Genomic DNA, 19651 nt, shown 5'->3' with positions numbered 1-19651 from the left:
GACATTCGGCAGGAGAAAATTAATCTTTGGACAAAATTCATTGAGAAGTGGAAATACAGATGGCAATCCAGTGAAACAGGACTCGCTACCAGGGAGTTCATTGAAGATGCAACATTTGCTGTAAATAAGAAAGTTATGGGATGGTTTTATCCTTCAATGACAACGTCGTATTTAATAACTGGACATGGTTCACTGGGGGATAAATTGTCTAAATTTGGACTTGAACCTGACCCTTTATGTTTCTGTGGGGCAGTAGAAGATTGGGGCATGTTTTGCTTTATTGCTCGGCTTCAGACAAGAACTATTTAACAGCACTCAACCTATTAGGACTGACAACCTCAATATTTTGATTCAAGATGCCAAGGACTTTGCGGCACTCCAATATTTTTCTGACAAGGTATTTAAAAGATCCACCTTGTTTGCTAATTCAGACTGATGTATTCATGAACTTATATTTCTACTTTACTAGGTCAAACAGCTTCTAACTTAAACTAAATTTTGTTTTCTTAAATTTAGTAATAATTTGGAATGTATATAATGGTATTAACTATACATATAAGGGATTTATTGGTTCTCTGGGATTGAGAATTTTTGGTTCATTTTGTTTTAAGGGGTTAACGACCTGTAGCCTGTGTTGCCCCGATTCATATCTAGTTTTAGGACAAGACTACACAGGCTGTATAGTCTTTTCTTGGGCTATAAGTTAATCTAGTATTCAAAATTATATTTTAACGTGCCACATTGACCTCCAAATTCCGCAGACATCGATCCCATCGAGTATCTGTGGTTTGTGTTGGTACAGCAACTCCGATCTGGTTTCTCAACCACGGACCTTACAGGAGTAAGGATCTGCTGGCTACGTGTTGATACCAGAAGACACATTTAGAAATCTTGTAGCGTCCATGCCTCGACGGTACGAGCTGTTTTGGCTGCACGTGGAGAACCAACATCATATTAGGTAGGTGGACATAATGTTTTGGCTCATCGGTGTATTTTCACTTTTCGAGCTTGCAGGGGGAATAGAACTGTCAGTTTCGTATTCTGTGAATAAAATAGTCTGTTTGTGACTCGGTTGACCTTAAATAATTATCGATTTTCGCAGTATTTCAAAAATTGAAACTTCATTGACGCAACACATGAAGTGTTAAAGAAAAGCGTACAGGTTCTTGCTCTGCAATAATAAAAATTAGCTTTCTGTTTATATTACAGAACGGCCACAGTCAGAGGAGCTCCCAAGATAATGAGAATGCAAACGCATCACTGCATTTAGCAGAATGTCATGTGTTTAAATTTTAACTTTTTAAATTGAACTTCTTGAAATGAGGATATCACTTTCTTCCATTTTCCTCGAATACAGATAGAGGTGGAAATAGGTCTTCGGACCACGGTTACAAATTAAGAGAAGAGCCCAGAGAAAATGTTAAACAAATAACTTCGAGGTACAAGGATATTATTACAATCAGTGGCATACAGTAGCGGAGAGGCAAAATCTCTGGCTCTAATCCAGTTCCCCACAGGATAACATTCAAATTGTTCTATGGGTTAAATCGGATTAAGCAGAAGTCTGATTATTAAGACTCTACATTTAATTTAAATAGAATGATTGATTAACTTCCATAAATCTACGATCTCTTCTAAACCTCCAATCACCGAAGCCCATGTTCTCTCTCTCTCTCTCTCTCTCTCTCTCTCTCTCTCTCTCTCTCTCTCTCTCTCTCTCTCTCTCTCTCTCATTATTATTCGCATAAATTTATCGATGACAATCATTTTCATTTAAAATTACAGGTTCGAGATATCCTGTGATCTGATAACATTGGGGTGTTTCTTGTAATGTGCCAGTGTCTCTTGCAGATCCTCAATGAGTGTTCTATCTCTATCAAGTGGCAAGCTTATTCACTCGATCAATTAGACACAGATAGCTGTCCTTTAATATCAACAGATTTACAAACTCCAAAGACCCTCATTAATGCATTGTCGCTTAAACTATAATGAGTCATAGCTCGGTATATTTCTCCGGAACGAATCCCTTTTATATGCGCTCTTTTAATTCACATGAACCTTTTGTGCTCTGCGTAGGCTCCATATCAAGCTGCACCTGTGGCAGATGCACCGCTCGCCATCCCATAACTCTTACAATAAAACAAACGTGCAATCTGAGTATCCTAAAAAAAAGCTTTGGATATTCAGATTACAAGTTTTATTTTATTGATCCAAGGTACTCAAAAGGAATCTGTTAATTCATTTTAAAAATTATGCCAACCCTAAGACAAGCTCGGCTTAATGGGATTGATCACAGAAGAGCGAGTTTCAAGGTAATAGATAGCAAGCCAGGGACAGAATAATTTTCTGATTAAGAAAATGCTACTCGAATCTTTTCAGAGTAGTCTCTACCAGACCTTATAGTTTCAAGTCTGATAGATCATGGCAGTCACAGCTGTAAGCATTAATCCCATGAACTGACACTTTTACGAGTTTGACACAGCTTCTGATCCCCTGCGCTCCATTTGTTTTGAACAGCAACTTATAAGGCGGAATTCTTTCCTATACATCGGCCTCCCTCTTCTTTTCTTCCATCATTTATAGTATCCTCTTAGCAGCTTATAAGCGATGTCTTGACAATAAACTTTCAAAGAAGGGTCCTCTTCTCTTCATTATACAGCTGTAGTAAGCAACGACATGCGGGGTGTGGTTCCTTTAGTGCGCTGAAAAGCAGCCGTGTCCGCCAGTGCCGTATCCTGACCGGAGAGGAGCGCCAATGAAATAGCCACCTCAAGATAACCTTCAGCCAATAAAGAACGCTGCGAAACCTCCGTAAGTCTGGAACACACGGAGAAAGAGGCGGGGCCGAACTAATCGGACTAACAAGCCCGGTCGTCCGTAATCAGCTCAACAGCTTTAGGATTATGAGGCTAGGATCAATAGCGGGCTTGCGATGACCGAGTAATTAGGGAAAGAAGCAGCAGATGGCCGGTCATGTCTCCAAGTAGAGTTCGTCCATACAGTTTCAGTTGATACTCTGCTCCGCATACTTCCGTGTTGGCTTCTAATTATCTCATGCGGAGAGGCGATCTCCACCGTTACTTGATCCCCTCCCGAGAAGAACTTTTCTCCTAATGGCTCTCGGTGGAAATTACGGAGTGCACGCTCTAACTCCTTACCCTTGTTGTTTTGTTCAAGAGGCCCTCAAGACACCGATTATATCCATGTTTGGCCCGAGCAGTTCCTTAACCACGCCGCTCCGGAGGGATTCCCAAACGAACTCAAGTTCTTCTGCAGCTTCAGTTTCCTTCTCCATTGAAAGTATCCTCGCACGGGATCCTCCGACACCTCCACCTCAAACAGCACAACAGTTGTCGTCAATGTGGACCTCGCCCGTTCTTCCGTTTCACTTTCATTATCCGGCAGCCGATTTCTGCAGTAAGTAGAACTAGTTTCGGTAGAACTGAAACGGATTACGTAAATCATAATTTTTGTTGAAAATCAAATTTGTTTTTGGCTAACTTTTTTTTCTCTTGAGCTTCTCGTTGTCAAGGAAACAATCACGGCTAAATAATAATGAAAAGTAATATGAAACCTGCAGTACGATTATCCAGCTACATCTTATGTAATAGTCTGTAGCTAAGTAATCATGCTTTGTGGACTAAATTTGGACACTGGTAATATAGTTTCATATGTTTAAGTCCTATTTTTTTAGTAATTACTATTGTTAAAAATTGTGGTAATCATCATCGTTGAATAAAAGCTTTATGTTCACATCGTAGCTGAATTAGTCTTCTCTGCTTAAGATTGGATGGTTTTTCATCCTTCAAACAGATCTTAGAATAAACAAAGTTTGCAGATTCGATATAGTGACAATTCGTGGATTTATTCGAGAACAAGTCCTGGACAATCCAATGAAAGTTCTTTCTCTATGTAACAGCGAAAGAGTTCATTGAACAGTCTAATGAACTTTTTCGCTGTTACGTAGTTCTATACATCTCCCAGTTTTACCGAACAGTTCTGTTGTCATTTATGCGAATATTAAACTCGGTTCCTTAATGATAGTATCCAATATCTTTTCAACATCGTTCCGTGGGGATATTCAATTTAACAATCCACTCGCATTCTTCTAATTCCTTCTCCACGCGTTTGAGGAAACCGAGAAGCGAGTGGACAAAAGTATTTCAAAATCGCGCGGCTGCTAAATAAGATTGTGAACTGTATTCATTGTCGATATGTGAGGTGTCTCGGTATTGCACTGCTCCCGTGAAGAGGTATACTGCTATAAATTTAAATTTAAAACTGTCTCAAAATAGCCTTCGATAGATTGTAGAAAAAAAGGAAAGAGGTAGACGTATGAGAAACAGAGGCCAAACTCGAAGTACCTCATAATCTGTTTGTCTCCTGCCAAGTCTTTTATCACGGTTTCGACCTTTATCGCCACTGTGAAGACCTAAACAAACCGGTGACGAGATCTTCACGGTGCTTGCTTGTTCATCGACGAGACCCAGTCAAGATCGAAATAAATAAATGGCTAGTACTGTACTTCTCCACTGGAGCAGCACTTTTTATTAAGCATAGTGCAATACCCAGACAACTCGTGGCGAAATGTTCCACAATATTTGGTTGATGCGCTAAGTAGCAAACCTAGTTTTGCTCATTTTAAGACCACGAGACCATGGCCCACTTAATGTTTGTATAGATTTCATAGCATGAGGCTGAATTTATTAACTTAATGTTTCATAGAATGGCCTCAAAATCCTCTGGAGAACGTATTACTTTATTATTTGTGCTTCTTCTTTCATATCGTGTAATGTTTAGCATGCAGCCACTAGAAAACAAATGGTTTTTCTTAGTAATGTAAAATAAATATTCTTTCGGTAAAGTTGATTCTCGATATCAGTCTAAGGGAAATTCATTCCTTTTTGTCCAAAAGCAATTAATGTGACACAAAAGTGGTAGATTTAGGTATGAGGGTTAAGCAGCTTCTGACTGCTTCCGAATATACATGATAACGATGCGGACATCCAAAGGACGCTGAGTGGCTTCTCACATATTCTAGCGCAGCGGACCTTCTCTAAGGAGTCAGTTTTCTGGAAGTTTTCAGAGGCAAGAAACCAGCGGCTATATCAATCGCCCCTGGTTTCTTCCCGAAATATTCGGTTGCGCGTATACAATGTAGGCCTACAATATTGGCATTTTCATGTGGACAAGATGCCTCCCTCATTCTGTCAATATTCTTCCAGTTGCATGTCATCACACAAATTTCTATGTTCGACAGCAAGAACTTCATTTTAGCACTAAAGAACTTAAGTCTGCCGGATTTGGCTTTATTTATCATAGTTCAGTTGGCGAATTAATGAATTTTAATGCCGTCTGCACTCTACCCCCGAAGGTTCTTTTTCGATATTTACATATCAAACTTATTTTGACCAGCTTATGATCAACGCACACTTTTCTGACTTAAAGACAATGGATGCCGTCCTCAGAAAATGAGAACTTTAAAAGAAAATATCATTTTAGGGCTTTGAGAATGTGGTGTAGATTGTAAAGTGAGAGATCACGCTTAAGTCTTTGCTGTGTGAGAAGTTAGCTTTTTGTTATAATTTTAGTAATTATATAAATCATGAATTATTGATCATAATCGAAATAATAAGTTTATTTGTTATTAATATAATAAGCAAATAATAAAACGAGCTCCTCAGAAAGTAATGATTTCTATGTGCAGACCGAGAATATTTGGCCACTATGATATTCCACCACGTTGCCCCTTCATTCTTCTAATCAGTACACAGTAACAAACATAATATACAGTGCTTCAGCTACAATATATGGTATATGCATATGAAGACCAGGTTCTATTGAGCAAATTAACGTACGCAATTGTTTTCTTAATGGCTTAAATTTATTCATAAAAAAAATTAATATTCGCAGCATACTAAAAGAGAAGCATTCTTATGTAGTTTGCAATACTATGCTGTCATAGTTTCGGTATACCAAATACATTCGTCTTCAAATAAACTGACCGTCTTAATTGGTCTATATGAATCGTAAATGATGTACAATCGTATTTTAGAGAAACCTGTTATAATTTCATCAAAATAAGCTTATTTAAATTGAATTGTGCCTATTCTGTGATAGGCACAAGGACGGACAGACAGACAGATAAGCACATGACCTACGAAAAGGTTGGTCACAAGTAATATTTACTTAATGTATTAATTATAATAAATTAATTAATTTAATTATTTATTAATGTTAAATATCTCTCTTATATTCACTCGAACCGCATAATGTCTCGCGCAATGAATTAAGCGATCATAGCAGCAAAATGTTCATATATCGCCAATCTTAATTTTTGAATCGCTCACCAGAAACTGGGTAGCCAATCAGTGGCACTTCCACTATCGATTAAGCAGTGTGCTCTAATTTATGATCTGAACGGTGTAGTGATGTAATTACTTCATAAGACTAGAACTAGCTCGTGCCCCATTCAGTTTAGCGCGTGAACTGAAATTAAATGTAATGGATACGTATAAATGCCTTTATTGCTGAAGTCATAAAATAAAAGAACGCGATCCAGATCAATAAATCAGAATTTATTTTAAAAAAGCCCTAAAACTTAGTTCTTACAGTAGTTAAAACCAACACTGTTTAATTAACATATTATTAGTAAAATTACGTATTTATTTGGTTAAAAGTTCAGAGTAGCACAGATCATCCTGAAAACAATTGCTCTTTCTGATTGCTAATGTTTTTCTGCTCTAACAGTATTCGTACCTGGGGACGTTTTGCACGCAGGAGTGCGCAAATTATGTTAAAACGGTTTTAAATAGGGGAGTACATAATTCAACAACTAGTTCTTTATACGAAGAAAATATGGGCGCTCTAATCAGCATTTGCTACAAAACGTATTCAGTAGCAGTCCGATATTGATAATTTCCTATTTGTGAATTAAATGCCAAAGAAGTTTCTCATTTTTGTTATTTTGCGAGTACAATTATATTTAGGGGAAGTTTAATTATGATGTATCTCGTACCCTTCTTGAACACCGTAATTAACCCCATTCAGAAATGGAGTATCTTATATATTTCCAGAAACGATGTCCCTAACGAACACGCTGTTTTTCCAGCTGTGAAGAGAAACCTTTCCAATGCCATGACTGAACCGAGGATTGGAAGCACTTCTTGAACTCTCTTACTTATATCGATTGTAGTGCCCTCGACATGCACTACTTGAATTCCTTCAGACCCGAAATTTTCCTTTCAGTAAGTTTTCATACTTGGGAATAGACAGCCATGTGGAGCCAAATACTAAAAGTCGAAAGAATGTTGATGTCGTTCCTGAAGGATACGGTTTTATTTTATAAATTGCCACACCGACAATGCACCAGATCGCTCTTCTAGTTACACAACCTTCTAATCATTGATCAAACATTTTAAACATTAAAACGAATGATAGTTTCAGTATTAACATAGAGCAAGGATTAAAAATTAAAAAAAAAAAAAAAAAAAACAGTGTAGGGAGGATAAAAGATGTTAATAGAACCTTCAGAAATTTGAAACTGGATTTATCCACAGAGCCAATTATAGTGTTCTTTCTGTTGCATCCACGAAATATAGTAAGCGTTGGAAATTATAGAACTAAGAAGTCTCGTTAAATAGAGCCATTTATTTTCAAAAATAAGTTTGAAGTTTTGAATGCTGCAGCCCCAGCTTCTTTATATTTCATTTACGTCAGTATTTGAACGAATTACTTGAGGTTCAGACTGAGGCGTGGGATTCTTCCCATCCCTTCCACCGAACATAGATTAAGCACAATAATGTGCATAGACACCTGGAAGGTGGATTGCAGGATCGAGCACTCAAGTATAACCTCCCCCCAAACCCTCAATCTTCTACCGAAAACACCAATGATCCATCACTACCAACGATCCATCGCTCCAGTGTTCAGACCTTTCTGGAGTCATATGCTGTTTTTTTTTCTTTTTCTTCTCATCTTTGTTTATTATGTTGTGTAATTTCTTTTATGTAAACCCCTGGCTTGTAGCCGTGAAAGGAGTTGTATACAGAAATGTGCCTTCTGTATACAATAGAGTTCTTCTAATATTAAAAAAATCCCTCCATCGACAGAAATTCAGTGAAATCGAACTATCTTTTTTGACTAGGAATTATAGCAGTTGCAATAATCTCATATGCAGTCTTCATTATTTCTTTTACGGTTATTTCTTTCCTACCTGTCATGACGATTCCACAAAGTTTGAGATTAATGTTTGAGATACTAAATATTCTTGCTTATACTCTGTTCTAACTGGTGGGTTATCACATAAATATACTATTCAAACTTATGGCCCTGGTATCAAGCATAACTTCGTTTGTTTTATTTATTAATTTTAACTTGAATTTTAATCTGGACAGACTACTTGGCTACCAGGCCACTTACAGATACATTGCTCGATGCATTTTAATTCCATGAGTGAAAATAAATATACGTTCATAATTCAATACATAATAAATAGTACTTAATTATATCTGGTATTTTAAAATACATCTCAGTTTAAGACATGCATCTTAGATGTATTAGTTTCTGACCGAGCACGAATATTGTTTATTTTCAGGCTACCATCCCGTGTTTCCTTCATACCTGACTGCACAGTCCTCTTCGGCATCCCCGAGTCATGGACCGAGACGCAAAAGAAGGCACCGAACTATCTTCACGGAGGAGCAGTTGGAGCAGCTGGAAGCCGCCTTTGACAAAACGCATTACCCTGACGTCTTATTGAGGGAAGAGTTAGCGATGAGAGTAGACTTGAAGGAGGAAAGAGTTGAGGTAAGAAACAGCAGCTTTCTACTTTTATTAGCAATGCTGTGTGCGCGTGTTTTAACTCTCACTCAGTAAGGAAATTGCACGATATATGGGGGGAAATACTATCGAATATTGTCTTTCCTCGCATTGGACAAGTAGTTGGGATTTACAAAACATTGGTTTCCAGTCACTGGTCTCCAGAGTTGCATTTGATTTGAACTCCATTAATTAAGAAATATAAATAAAATATTTACATAAACATTTACGAAATAAGTAAATCCTTGTATTTTAAAGTAAGCTGGATAGCACTATCTGTAGGTTTCAGGGGTGGGCAGAGAGGGCATATGCCCCCTCCCCTTGACCAAAAATTCGAAATTAACGCAGGAGGCGTAAAAAAAAAAAAAAATACTCAAAACCCTGGTCGCCTTTACTATGATACCTGGATTCGCCAATGGTAGGTATAGATTTTTTTTTTTCCTCTCAATAGTACTGAGATTTAAAAGCCTTTGATACTCATCTAATCTTCAGATTTTATCGCACAGGATGTGGTTTCCTTGAGCAAGAATTGAGAGGAGAATGACTTTTACATAAGATCATTCTCTTCTACAGGATTGGAAGCACTTCTCGAACTCTTTTACTGATGTCGATTTAGTGCCTTCTACATATACTACTTGAATTCCTTCACAGACCCAAAATGTCTTCGAGTGAAGTTTTCATACTTGGGAATAGACAGAAGTCATGTGGAGCCAAATACGAAAAGATGTCACATCTGATCCGTAATAAATTGCCACACGGACAATGCTCCAGATCGCACCTCCAGTTACATCCCATAATCACTAATCAAGCATTTTAAACGGTAAAATGAATGATATACGAGGGGCCATCATTTAATTCGCGAACTGGTGCAAGATCTTATCGTAATTTTCATCATCTAAATCTTGTGTGGATTTCTTCTTCTCGAAATAATCGCCCTTGAACTTTACTCTTTTGCCGCAGTCATAGCCACGCATTAAATGCTTCTTGAAAGCCATTTTTCGAAAGACTGCGAAGTGCACCCGTTATAATCTGCGAGCATCGTCGTGTCGAGTGCAAAACGCATGCCTTTCGGAGCTTTCTTCGGACGTGGAAACAGGAAGAAATCACAATGGGCTAAGCCTGGTGAATAAATGGAATATAGCAGAACCTCGGCACCTATCGTATGGCAGTGATCACTGCGTGCACAGTATCGCTCGCGTGCATAAGTACACGTGCCTTGAGTGACCGGGATTCAAGCCCGTGACTGCTGAATACGGTGCTATTTCTTGTATTCTGTGTATCTTGTAAACTCCTCTGACCGTTTGGTCGTTCCGGAGTATAAACTGAATTTTTATTTTATTTTATTAGCCATATGGGGCCTGACATTGCGTTGATGGAGAAACCACTTCACCAAAATATGGCTGTCCTACCACGACACTCATTACCATACGCTTCATTCATCTCTTTAACTGTTTCCGATGCATTTAAGCCCGTCTGGCACAATAACGAATCGCATATCGATGTTCAATCTGTATGTCCGACATGATACTTGCTTCAAAACAACCGTCAGTGGCACGCGGCTGAAAAACTCTTCACGCAACACTAGCTCGACAAGTACTGGCAATGCGCACACTGAATCTGCTCAATAGCGATCATGGAGAGCGCCCCCTAACGGCAATCCGCAATTAAGAAAAATTTTGGCTTTTCCCTGTAACTCTGCTTTATTATGAAAACATTTTAAGTGATGGTAAAAAAAAAAAAAAAAAAAAAAAAAAAAAAAAACCATCGGACTTAGGCAATTAAACCAGATAATTTATATGGTCTTTTAAACCAGCCTGGTTTAATGGACGTTCTGTTCAACCTTAAATACATCAAAAGAAATCAATAATCTTAAACACATCATTATATTAAAATGTTTTGGAAGTTAACGAAAAGTCCTAACACTAACATCGAAACACGTGGGAATAGAATTTTCAGGAAAAATAAATAAATAATAGCACTGCGTAAAACGATGTTCATCCCTCGTAAGAGATGTACTTTTAAGTTCATCTCTGATGTATGAATTCTGAAGCATAATATTTGAGAAATACTAACACAGACTAATAGATAATCTGATACCTGATATAGGCAAACTCCACAAGTTTAAATTTCGTCAATCTACTTCCTCAATTCTTTAATTTTCCTCGGCTCTAACCAAGAGATCAATGCATTTGAGCTTATAAGAGAAAGGAGGAAGTTGCAATATCATTTTTTTTTTTCTACTGTTTTGGCGCATCTCTTTGACTTCTATATTCTACAACTCGGGGCGTTTTGTTGAAAGGCATTGAACGGATGCGCATTCCAATAAAACTCTAAAAGACAGCAGACAATCTATGAGTGGGTTTCATCAGCAGCCGACAAAGGATCCTGCGCTTAGTGGAATAGGATGCTGGATATCTTAAGCCCTCAGGCGCTCTGTAACAGGCCTGACGAACTGCCTCATTATAAATAATTCAGAATGTATCTAACTGGAGCCTCCTTTTCGCTTTTTCTGAAACAGGTTTAAACAATGCCGCCGTAGCCGAATGGTCAGGCTCGAGGGTACAATAAGTACACGCGTTTTGAGTGACCATGGTTCAAGCCCGAGTGATTGTTAAACACGGTGATGTTTCTTGGATTTTCTCTATCTTTTGAACTCCTCTGTGTAGCCGTACCGGAGTATAAATAAAAAAAAAAATGCATTTATTTAATTTTTCAAACTTGTGGACAGAAATAAAAATATCCCCCTTTATCAGAATACCCCAAGCGCTTCCCCAAACATTTCCTTAGCGGGGAAAAATGCACAAACAAACATTTATCTCGTGAGTAAACTTTGCATATGGATAGCCCACTCTTTAAAGAATGTAGGATGAGTATTAACTTCGAGCAGGGACATGATCTCCTCCTCCACATTAGGGGGCAAAAGAGTTTTGATATTTTAGTGGTTTCCTATCTCGTATTGCTATATGGTAGTAGCGTTTTTAATTATTTTGGTCAGGTACAAGCTCGTATGCGTGTTTATTTTTTAAATTCTTTTCTTAGCTTAAGTTGAAGGCAAATATTTGCTTGTCAGTTTTTGTAGAATTATAAAAAAAGTATATACTGTAATTTGCGCTATGTAGTTGGAATGAAATCCATAAAAGTTATCACGAAAGCATAACACATGATAATGACTCAGGGAAAAATTGTTGTAGGCAATGGTTGTATGAGTCAAGGTGTCACTGCTTGGCCGACATATTTCGAGTTTCCCCGAAGAGGATAATGGTGCCACAGATAATCGCATATTGTGTGTTCTGATTGAAACGTGATTCAGTACAGAGTTCCTTATTTATTGTATTTGTTAATGAAATTTGCCAGGTGCACAGAATGGTGCGAGATAATGAAGCGAATTTTTTTTTTTTTTTTTGTTAAAAAAATAAAATTAGTCCTTGTAGAAGAGTTTGTCTTGAAGAGAATGCAATTAGGAGACTCCCGGGTATACAAGGGTGCACCCCAAATTAATACAATTTAGCCCTGGTAGCATCATTGATCACCCTGAACAGACAGCTGGTGAATCTTTTTTTTCATGAACGTTCTTTCAGGCTTGATAGTATTGTTAGCACAGATAAGTTATCTGAATAGACGATTGTGTCATCACTAAAAATGGACTGAAAGAAAAACTGTCGTGTTTGAATGTGGTAAAGTCAAGAAAAACTGATGGGTTGTGCTCGGTGATATAGGACTGATTTACAAATCCCCTACGTATCTATTATAACATACGTTTCTGGAAAAAGGTCCAAGCACAATGGTGATGTGCAAATGCCTCTCCAGGTTACGAAGGTGGCTCAAAGGGTGAAATCTCTTATTTGGACCTGACTAAGGATGCATTGCAGAAGCATTTGGACAGAAATGGAATTACACGATGAAGTTATTTAAGGAAATGCCTAACTAGTTTATTAAGCAACTATGAGGTTGTAAAAATTAACTGGATACAAAGAGTAATTTTTAAAGTAGTACATTTAAATCTTATTAAGGTTCTTGAATATCATCCTATATGATAACCTTTTTCTAAAATTGGAACATTATGTTATTGGGAAGGTGCTACATATGGATTGGATTGATTAGACGATAAGACAAAGGTTATAAATGGCTATTGCTCTAACTAGACCAAGATTCAGCACTGATCTCTTGTTTATGATATTTATTGATGATATAAGCTATAACAGGTATTCCGTGTTAATTTGATGGGGAGAGAATGGTACGCGTAAATGAAAATATATGCTGCCTCAACAAGACCAAGATAATTTATAGAATTGGTCTGAAAAATGGAAATGTGTGGTGCTACATTATCGTGTCTTATTACTTGAAGAAACAAATTTTAGGTTGGTTATACAATGAGAAATACTTAATTGGCAATTCGACAAGAGGTTCACATAATGTAGAGAGGCTGCTAAAACAGCATCTAGTGATTACTTTTACAAGTAAGGGGAAAAAAATAATCACTCCATTCTATAAGGCACTAGTCAGCCCACACCGTGAATTTTTTGTATATATTCTTCCATTTCAGGAAAGATTGATCAGCAGGAAACTAACCTTGTTGAAGCAAAGAACAACTAAGTTGAAATTCGTAGAATAATCTTGGGGAAGTGGGGAAGTTTACAAATTTAAAGAAGGGTTTGATGGATTCCGTGGTTTAACCAAGTTACTTTATTTTAAGACTGAATACGTAATGGCTTTATTAATGCTAATCTTAGTTTACCCACATGCATTCTTTTGAGGATTGGACTACTTTTAAGATATCATGCCGCTGGCGGCTTCAAGATAAAGATGACTGCTAACAATATTTTGAGAAAACTGAGAATTACTTGTTAAATTCATTGGTCGAAAAAATTACAATTACTTCCGGGTTTTGAAGTCCTTAAGAAATCATGCCATGCATAATAGTAATAGAGGCATGTGATGCAAGAAAGCAAGCATATGAGCTTATGTAGCATCACCCAAAAAAAAAAAAAATTCACAACCATTCCCTCTAAATGTTTGTCCAGTTCCTCCTTAAATTTATTTAAGCTATCAAACTTCCTCAACGACAGATGGATGTTTTTTTCCAGCAATTAACTACTCGCTGACTAAAGGCAAATTTCCGCACATCTATTTTATAACTGCCTTTCCTCAATTTGAATTTATGCCCCCTTAGGTTCGTAATTGAGCAAACGGAAGAATCCCATCAGAATTCAGCGTGCTCAACCCATTCAAGTTCTTTTAACATCTCGATCAGATCATCCCGCAGGTGCCAAGTCTCCAGCTGCTGCAATTTGCAGAACTTAAGCATTTCATGGTAAAAGGACCCCTTCGTTCCCCTCACCAATATTATTATTATTATTATTAATATCAATTTATTTCCGAAGAAATGTCCCTTTACAGCTATGAAGCTAGAGGACATGAATTACATACAGAGATAAAACATAAAATACAGACAAATACATTGTATACAGAGCCAGATACAATATACGGCCTTAAACAGCCACTGGTGAAGATACAAAAACATGAAGTTACAACAAATACAAAAACAAAGTTACAACAAATAAAAGTGCATACGGATACATTGGAGCGTGTATAGTGCGGCATCACATAGTCCACCTAGAGAATGACTAAGGAACACATGTCTGCAAGAATGGAAGCTCTGTATGTTCTGTCCTTGCAAAGTTTCTCAACGTCTATGGCTAATCTATTAAATATCTGGAAGGAGTTATGTGGAAACATGTTGTCCAGGGAGGACATGCTACGCAGCTTCGATCTGTATGGGGAGGTGTTGGACTGGCATCTTCTCCTGTCGGACGATGATATCCCATATATCGGGTGACCTCAGTTTTCCGGATAGAAGCTGAGAGAGGGTAAGAAGGTTCCTAGAGATGATACCTCCAAGGAAGCGTATTAAGATTGGTGACCAGAACAGATTTTGAGGTTGTAGGTGTTAGCCCGGCAACCCTATTTAGCCATTTCAAGATCCAGAATTCCAGGGAGAGGAACCTGGCTTGGTATGATGAGGGTGCTGAGGACCATATAGTAGAGGCATATAATGGAATTGGGAAAATGCAACGAAGAATGTATTTGATGATAAGGTCCGGGTTATGGAAGTTAGAGATCTCTTGTTTTACTGCCCATAAAGCCGAATGTTTTCGTTGGAGTGGCATTAAAGTGAGGCAAGAAGGTGAGGTCTTTGTCCCAGATGATACCCAAATCTTTATGTTGGGTGACTTTTTTAACTGGAGAATTCGCAATAATGATGTCCACATCGTTGGTATTTTTCTTCTTGGTGATAGAGAGTTGTGCAGTTTTCTCTTTATTAATGGAGAGCCCAATCGCATGAAGGTAGTTTTCCAGTTCATGTAGCTGTCGGTTGGAGCTCACAGTAATAGACTGGAGAGACTGGGGGCATTTTGTGCTGACGAAGAACTTAATATCATCTGCGTAGGTGGTAAAATTAGTACAGTTTGATAGGAAGGGTTCTAAAGATGCGGCGAAAAGGGCGACAGAGAGAACGCCCCCTTGTGGGAGCCCTCTGGAGCAGAGAATGTGGTGATTATGGTTTTGATTTCTGATCCATAGGGTCCTGGACTGAAGGAGTTTCCTAAGGAGAACTAGGATGTTGCCCGAGATTTTGAAGTAGTTGCACAGTATGGTACCTAATGCATGGGTGGACAGATTGTCAAAGGCCGCCTTAATGTCGAGGAACACAATATCCAGTTGCTCTTTGTTGCTTAAGGTACTTTCAATTCTGAACAGTGTGTCCAAGAGGTTGGTGATCGTGGAACGTCCAGGTAGAACACTATGGAGGTATGGAGGTTTGTGGCTGAACATGTGATGGGTGAGAGCAGGAAGTATGGCTTTTTCCAAGATTTTGAGGAAAGTGCATCCTACGGAAATTGGTCTGTAGTCATTAGGCGATTTGGGTTAGACTTTTTTGGAACGGGAGAAACATAATATGTGTTCCAGATAGCAGGGTAAACTCCTGTTACAAGGACGGAGTTGAATGCATCAAGCAAGAGGTCAATGATATATACACTGTATATTTTAATCATGAAAATAGGAAATTGTTGTTCTTCTCTGTACACGCTCAAGCAAATCTACATCCTTCCTAAAATGAGGTCTCCAGACCTATACACAGTACTCAAGGCGTGGCCTGACCATTGCCTTATACAGAGGGACAATCACCTCCTTTTCCTTGCTAGCAAAATTCCAATATATCATTGACAAAACCCCATGACCTGCCCTGACAGCCTGTCTGCATTGCTCAGAAAACTTCTTATCTGACTGCACAATTACTCCCAGGTCTTTTTCATTCTCCACTTCCCTGAGTGTAGTACCATCCAGTCGGTACGTTCCTCTCGGTTTACTGCTACCAATATGCAGTACTTTGCATTTGTCAATGTAAAATTTCAGTTGCCACTTCTCAGCCCATCCGCCCAAATTTTCCAGATCCTGTTGCAGTAGCGGACTGCCAGGATGTAGAAAATTTGGAGAGATGAGCTGACAAAATTATTCGCTTACCAATTAAATGTATAAAAGCATGTGGAGTTAGTTACATATTTTCAGTAAAATATTCTTTTGTTTTCTTATATGGTTATTTTTTTTATTTCTGTGAATATATCTTCGTTCATATACCTTTACTTCCTTCAGTCTCTCAGTTGTTGGATGGTTCCCGGGTTTATCTTCCGATATAATTTATCTGCATAGTTGAATTTCTCTTCAGTCATACAACGCTAAATGAGTACAACTTGACCTAATGAATTTCGCCGTTCGCTGTTAGTCCCCGCCTTACGTCAACATTAATTGCTTAGCCATTTGCAATTCTGCTCCGTTGTACTACCGAAATCACGAGTAGTTCAGATCTGGTGTTCTCGCGAAAACTTAGCATACCCAACATATTTGTCCATCTCATTTCGATTCAGCTCGGTACCCGCGTGACGCACGGGTTTCGTGAGAGGCAGTAATCATTATCTGTCTAGCCTGACCTCACAACCAAGCTGAAGAAGACAGTACAAAGCCATCTACAGCCTCTATCCAATTTTCACCACCGCAGCCGTTGTAAAATCGAGAGGCTCAAGCTATTGTGCTCACGACAATCGCTGATGGGGAGGGATGCGATGTGGCGATCCGATGCCTACCTAAAATGGACTCAACGTCACGTACAGGCGGGAGAAGAGAAAGTCGAGAAGTCTGACAGCAAAAGTCTTTTGGGACTGCATGCGAGCAGCACCAAATTACCTAATTAAGATGTTTAGCGTGGATGCTAATGTGGTAACTGCGCAGTACTAATGTGTGGAATATTTAGGCATCTATTTAAGGGTGTTTTCAGTTTGATGATTGGAAGACAGTTTCGCAAGTTTAATTTTAAGTTGCACGAACTCTTTTACAGGTGTCCCTCCATTCTTATTAATCTTAATTTACTGGTTTTTCTTATTGGATATTCCGAACTGAATTTTGCCTCTCATTTCTAAAGCACTTCATTTTGACACGCTTCTTTATCTCGATAGGTCTGGTTCAAGAATCGTCGTGCGAAGTGGCGGAAACAGCAGCGAGAAGAGCAAGAACGTCAGAGACGACTTAGCGAGGAGGCCGGGCATCCGGATTACAGTGACGTTGGCGAAGGTCATCACAGTCAGCAGCACTCGCAGGACTTAGCCCAGGAAGGATCGTCTAACCGAGAATCCGCAAGACCTCTGGACACTCATCTACAGGACATGTACACGTCTGTGATCAGGAGAAGGGAGCTACAGTCGGAGTCTTCCGTCATCACCAAGCACGATTGCAGAAGTTCTGACCTCAAGTTTCATCGAGTTTCTCCAACTTAGTGGTAATAAGGAATTCAAGCTTAATTTCACTGTTGAACTATGACTGTTTTTCAAAATCTAGCGTGCAGCGTAAAAAATAAATAATAATAGAAGACGTTTGATTATCTTTGTCGTCTGTGTTGGTGTGGCTATAATCTCGCGATTTGAAGAAGTTAAACGCTTGGTACTTTCAATGGGATCTTGTCAGTTCGCGAACTGATGGACATGGAGAATAAGGTGAGGCAGTGTCAAACTCGTTTGCGCCCATTGTGGCTGGGAAAAATCTGACTGTTGCAGAAGAAACATTTGATGTTAGTAGAACTTTTCGATCTTAAACAGTTTATGTTTGAAAGGCTAAGTTAAGTGAATCCTAAGTAGGTACACTAGACTGAAGTTTGACTAGCCTGAGCCCGGTATTAAAAATAATGAACCGAAAGAGACATTCTTAGATCAGCAATGTTGTTCGTAAGACAGGATAATAAAATAACTGAAAATGTTATTGCTTTTTTCGCACACTAGTTTTGTTTTCTTCCTTTCAAATAGCTGATCCTCGCGGACTTGTTGGAAACTGCCAATAGAAACTGAAGCCAAGTTTAACAGTTTATTGTTGTAATGATTTCGTGTTTTAAGGAAAACAGATTTAATATAATTTTAGGTATGACATAGCTACGAATAGAAACAATTTAGAAAATTGAGGCCCTCAAAAGGACAGATAATATTCAGAAAGATAGGCAAGGATAAATTATGTACAATGCATGACTGCAGTTAAAAATAAAAGCTCATAGAAAGCTGCTTGTCATTCTTGCAATTTTGAAGTTTGTAGAATGAATCTCTCTTTTGACTGATAATAATAATAAAAAAAATACGGTATCTTGTTTAGTGAACTCGTTTGATCATGTGGAGTAGAAACAGAATTTAATTTACTTTTTACTTACTCGCAGTATGAACAGAGATGCGTGTTTAATGCATCTCTGTTCAAAACATTAAGAACAGCCTCACTCTTGACAGTGTACATTTTAAATTTCACCCGAAAAGCTTTAATAATGATGGTTTTTGTTTAAGTATAAATGTTAGATGTGAATGAACTGAAATTTGAAAGCGACTTCGCTGTCAGATGACAATATTTTTATTAGTTACCGATTGCTTATTAAAAATAATTTTCTTCGATCAGAAACTAAATAGAGAATATTCGCATCGTTAGTTTAGAAAATTCTTTTGCTTTCTTATATACTGCTTCAGTTAACCACCTTATTTAAAATACGTTACTGAAGGATGAAAATAGATGCAGTGCGGCGATTATTGCATTCAGCTTTAAGTTATAAAGTAAAAGGACTTTTCAGAAGTGAAAGTGAAACGCGTAACGTGGAATAACAGTGTGGTAGAAGTGGATGGAGAAGTAATTTAATTTCTTCCATAATGGCTACTCCTGCATGGCTTCCGAAGTGTGCCGATGACACACTGTCACACAAGTGGCATTTCTCTCAAAACGATAATCGTGTCCCTACCTACGCGGATCGTCTAGTATTACCGACTCAAGCCGAACAGCTAAGGGCTTCCTGTTAGCAAGCTTTAGACGATTTGCAGCGTCCGGTCAGATGGATGCGGCATGCTTTCTTTTTAAGGGACGAAACCTTAGTAATGATTCAATCAGTTTCCTCTCAGTACTGGGAACCTTGTTTTGGAGAGAAACTGAGGCCCACTCAACACGAATGGTGGACTTATTTGGAACACTTGTGGGGACTCGACATGCATCCCGATTTTCTTTTTGCTCCTAAAGTACCTTCCTGTTTACTCATTAGCACTGATCAACTATTGCAGGTTGTGTTACGTATGAAATGTTTTTTTTTTTTTTAATATATATAAATATTTCTAATATGCTTTTATCGCTGAATATCACATCAGGAAAAGCGAAAGTTTTTATTTTATTAATTACCAACTTTTATAGCAAAGCGCATGACATTTAAGGCAGCATGCCTCATCCGTAGCCTAGTGGTCAGGCGCGCGGGTGCATAAGTACACGTGCC

At 38.3% G+C, this 19651-nt stretch overlaps 1 protein-coding gene across 1 annotated transcript in view; it reads left to right on the top strand.

The window, feature by feature from the left end:
• LOC150081904 (uncharacterized) overlaps positions 1–18129 on the top strand; it is a 117439-nt gene extending 99310 nt beyond the window's left edge. Inside the window, exons 2-3 of the mRNA XM_090379808.1 lie at positions 8597–8808; positions 17331–18129. Of these exons, the coding sequence (XP_090235934.1) occupies positions 8776–8808; positions 17331–17648 (351 nt within the window). The 5' untranslated portion in view covers positions 8597–8775 and the 3' untranslated portion in view covers positions 17649–18129. The remainder of the gene's footprint in view (positions 1–8596; positions 8809–17330) is intronic.
• The last annotated feature ends 1522 nt before the right edge of the window (positions 18130–19651 follow it).

This window comes from Mastigoproctus giganteus, chromosome 8 (assembly GCF_048544385.1).
Source record: "Mastigoproctus giganteus isolate SK-2022 chromosome 8, ASM4854438v1, whole genome shotgun sequence".
In the NCBI taxonomy this organism is placed as follows: Eukaryota; Metazoa; Arthropoda; class Arachnida; order Uropygi; family Thelyphonidae; genus Mastigoproctus; species Mastigoproctus giganteus.
The sequence above is the reverse complement of the archived record's forward strand: the minus strand, read 5'-3'. Positions and strand labels throughout refer to the sequence as shown.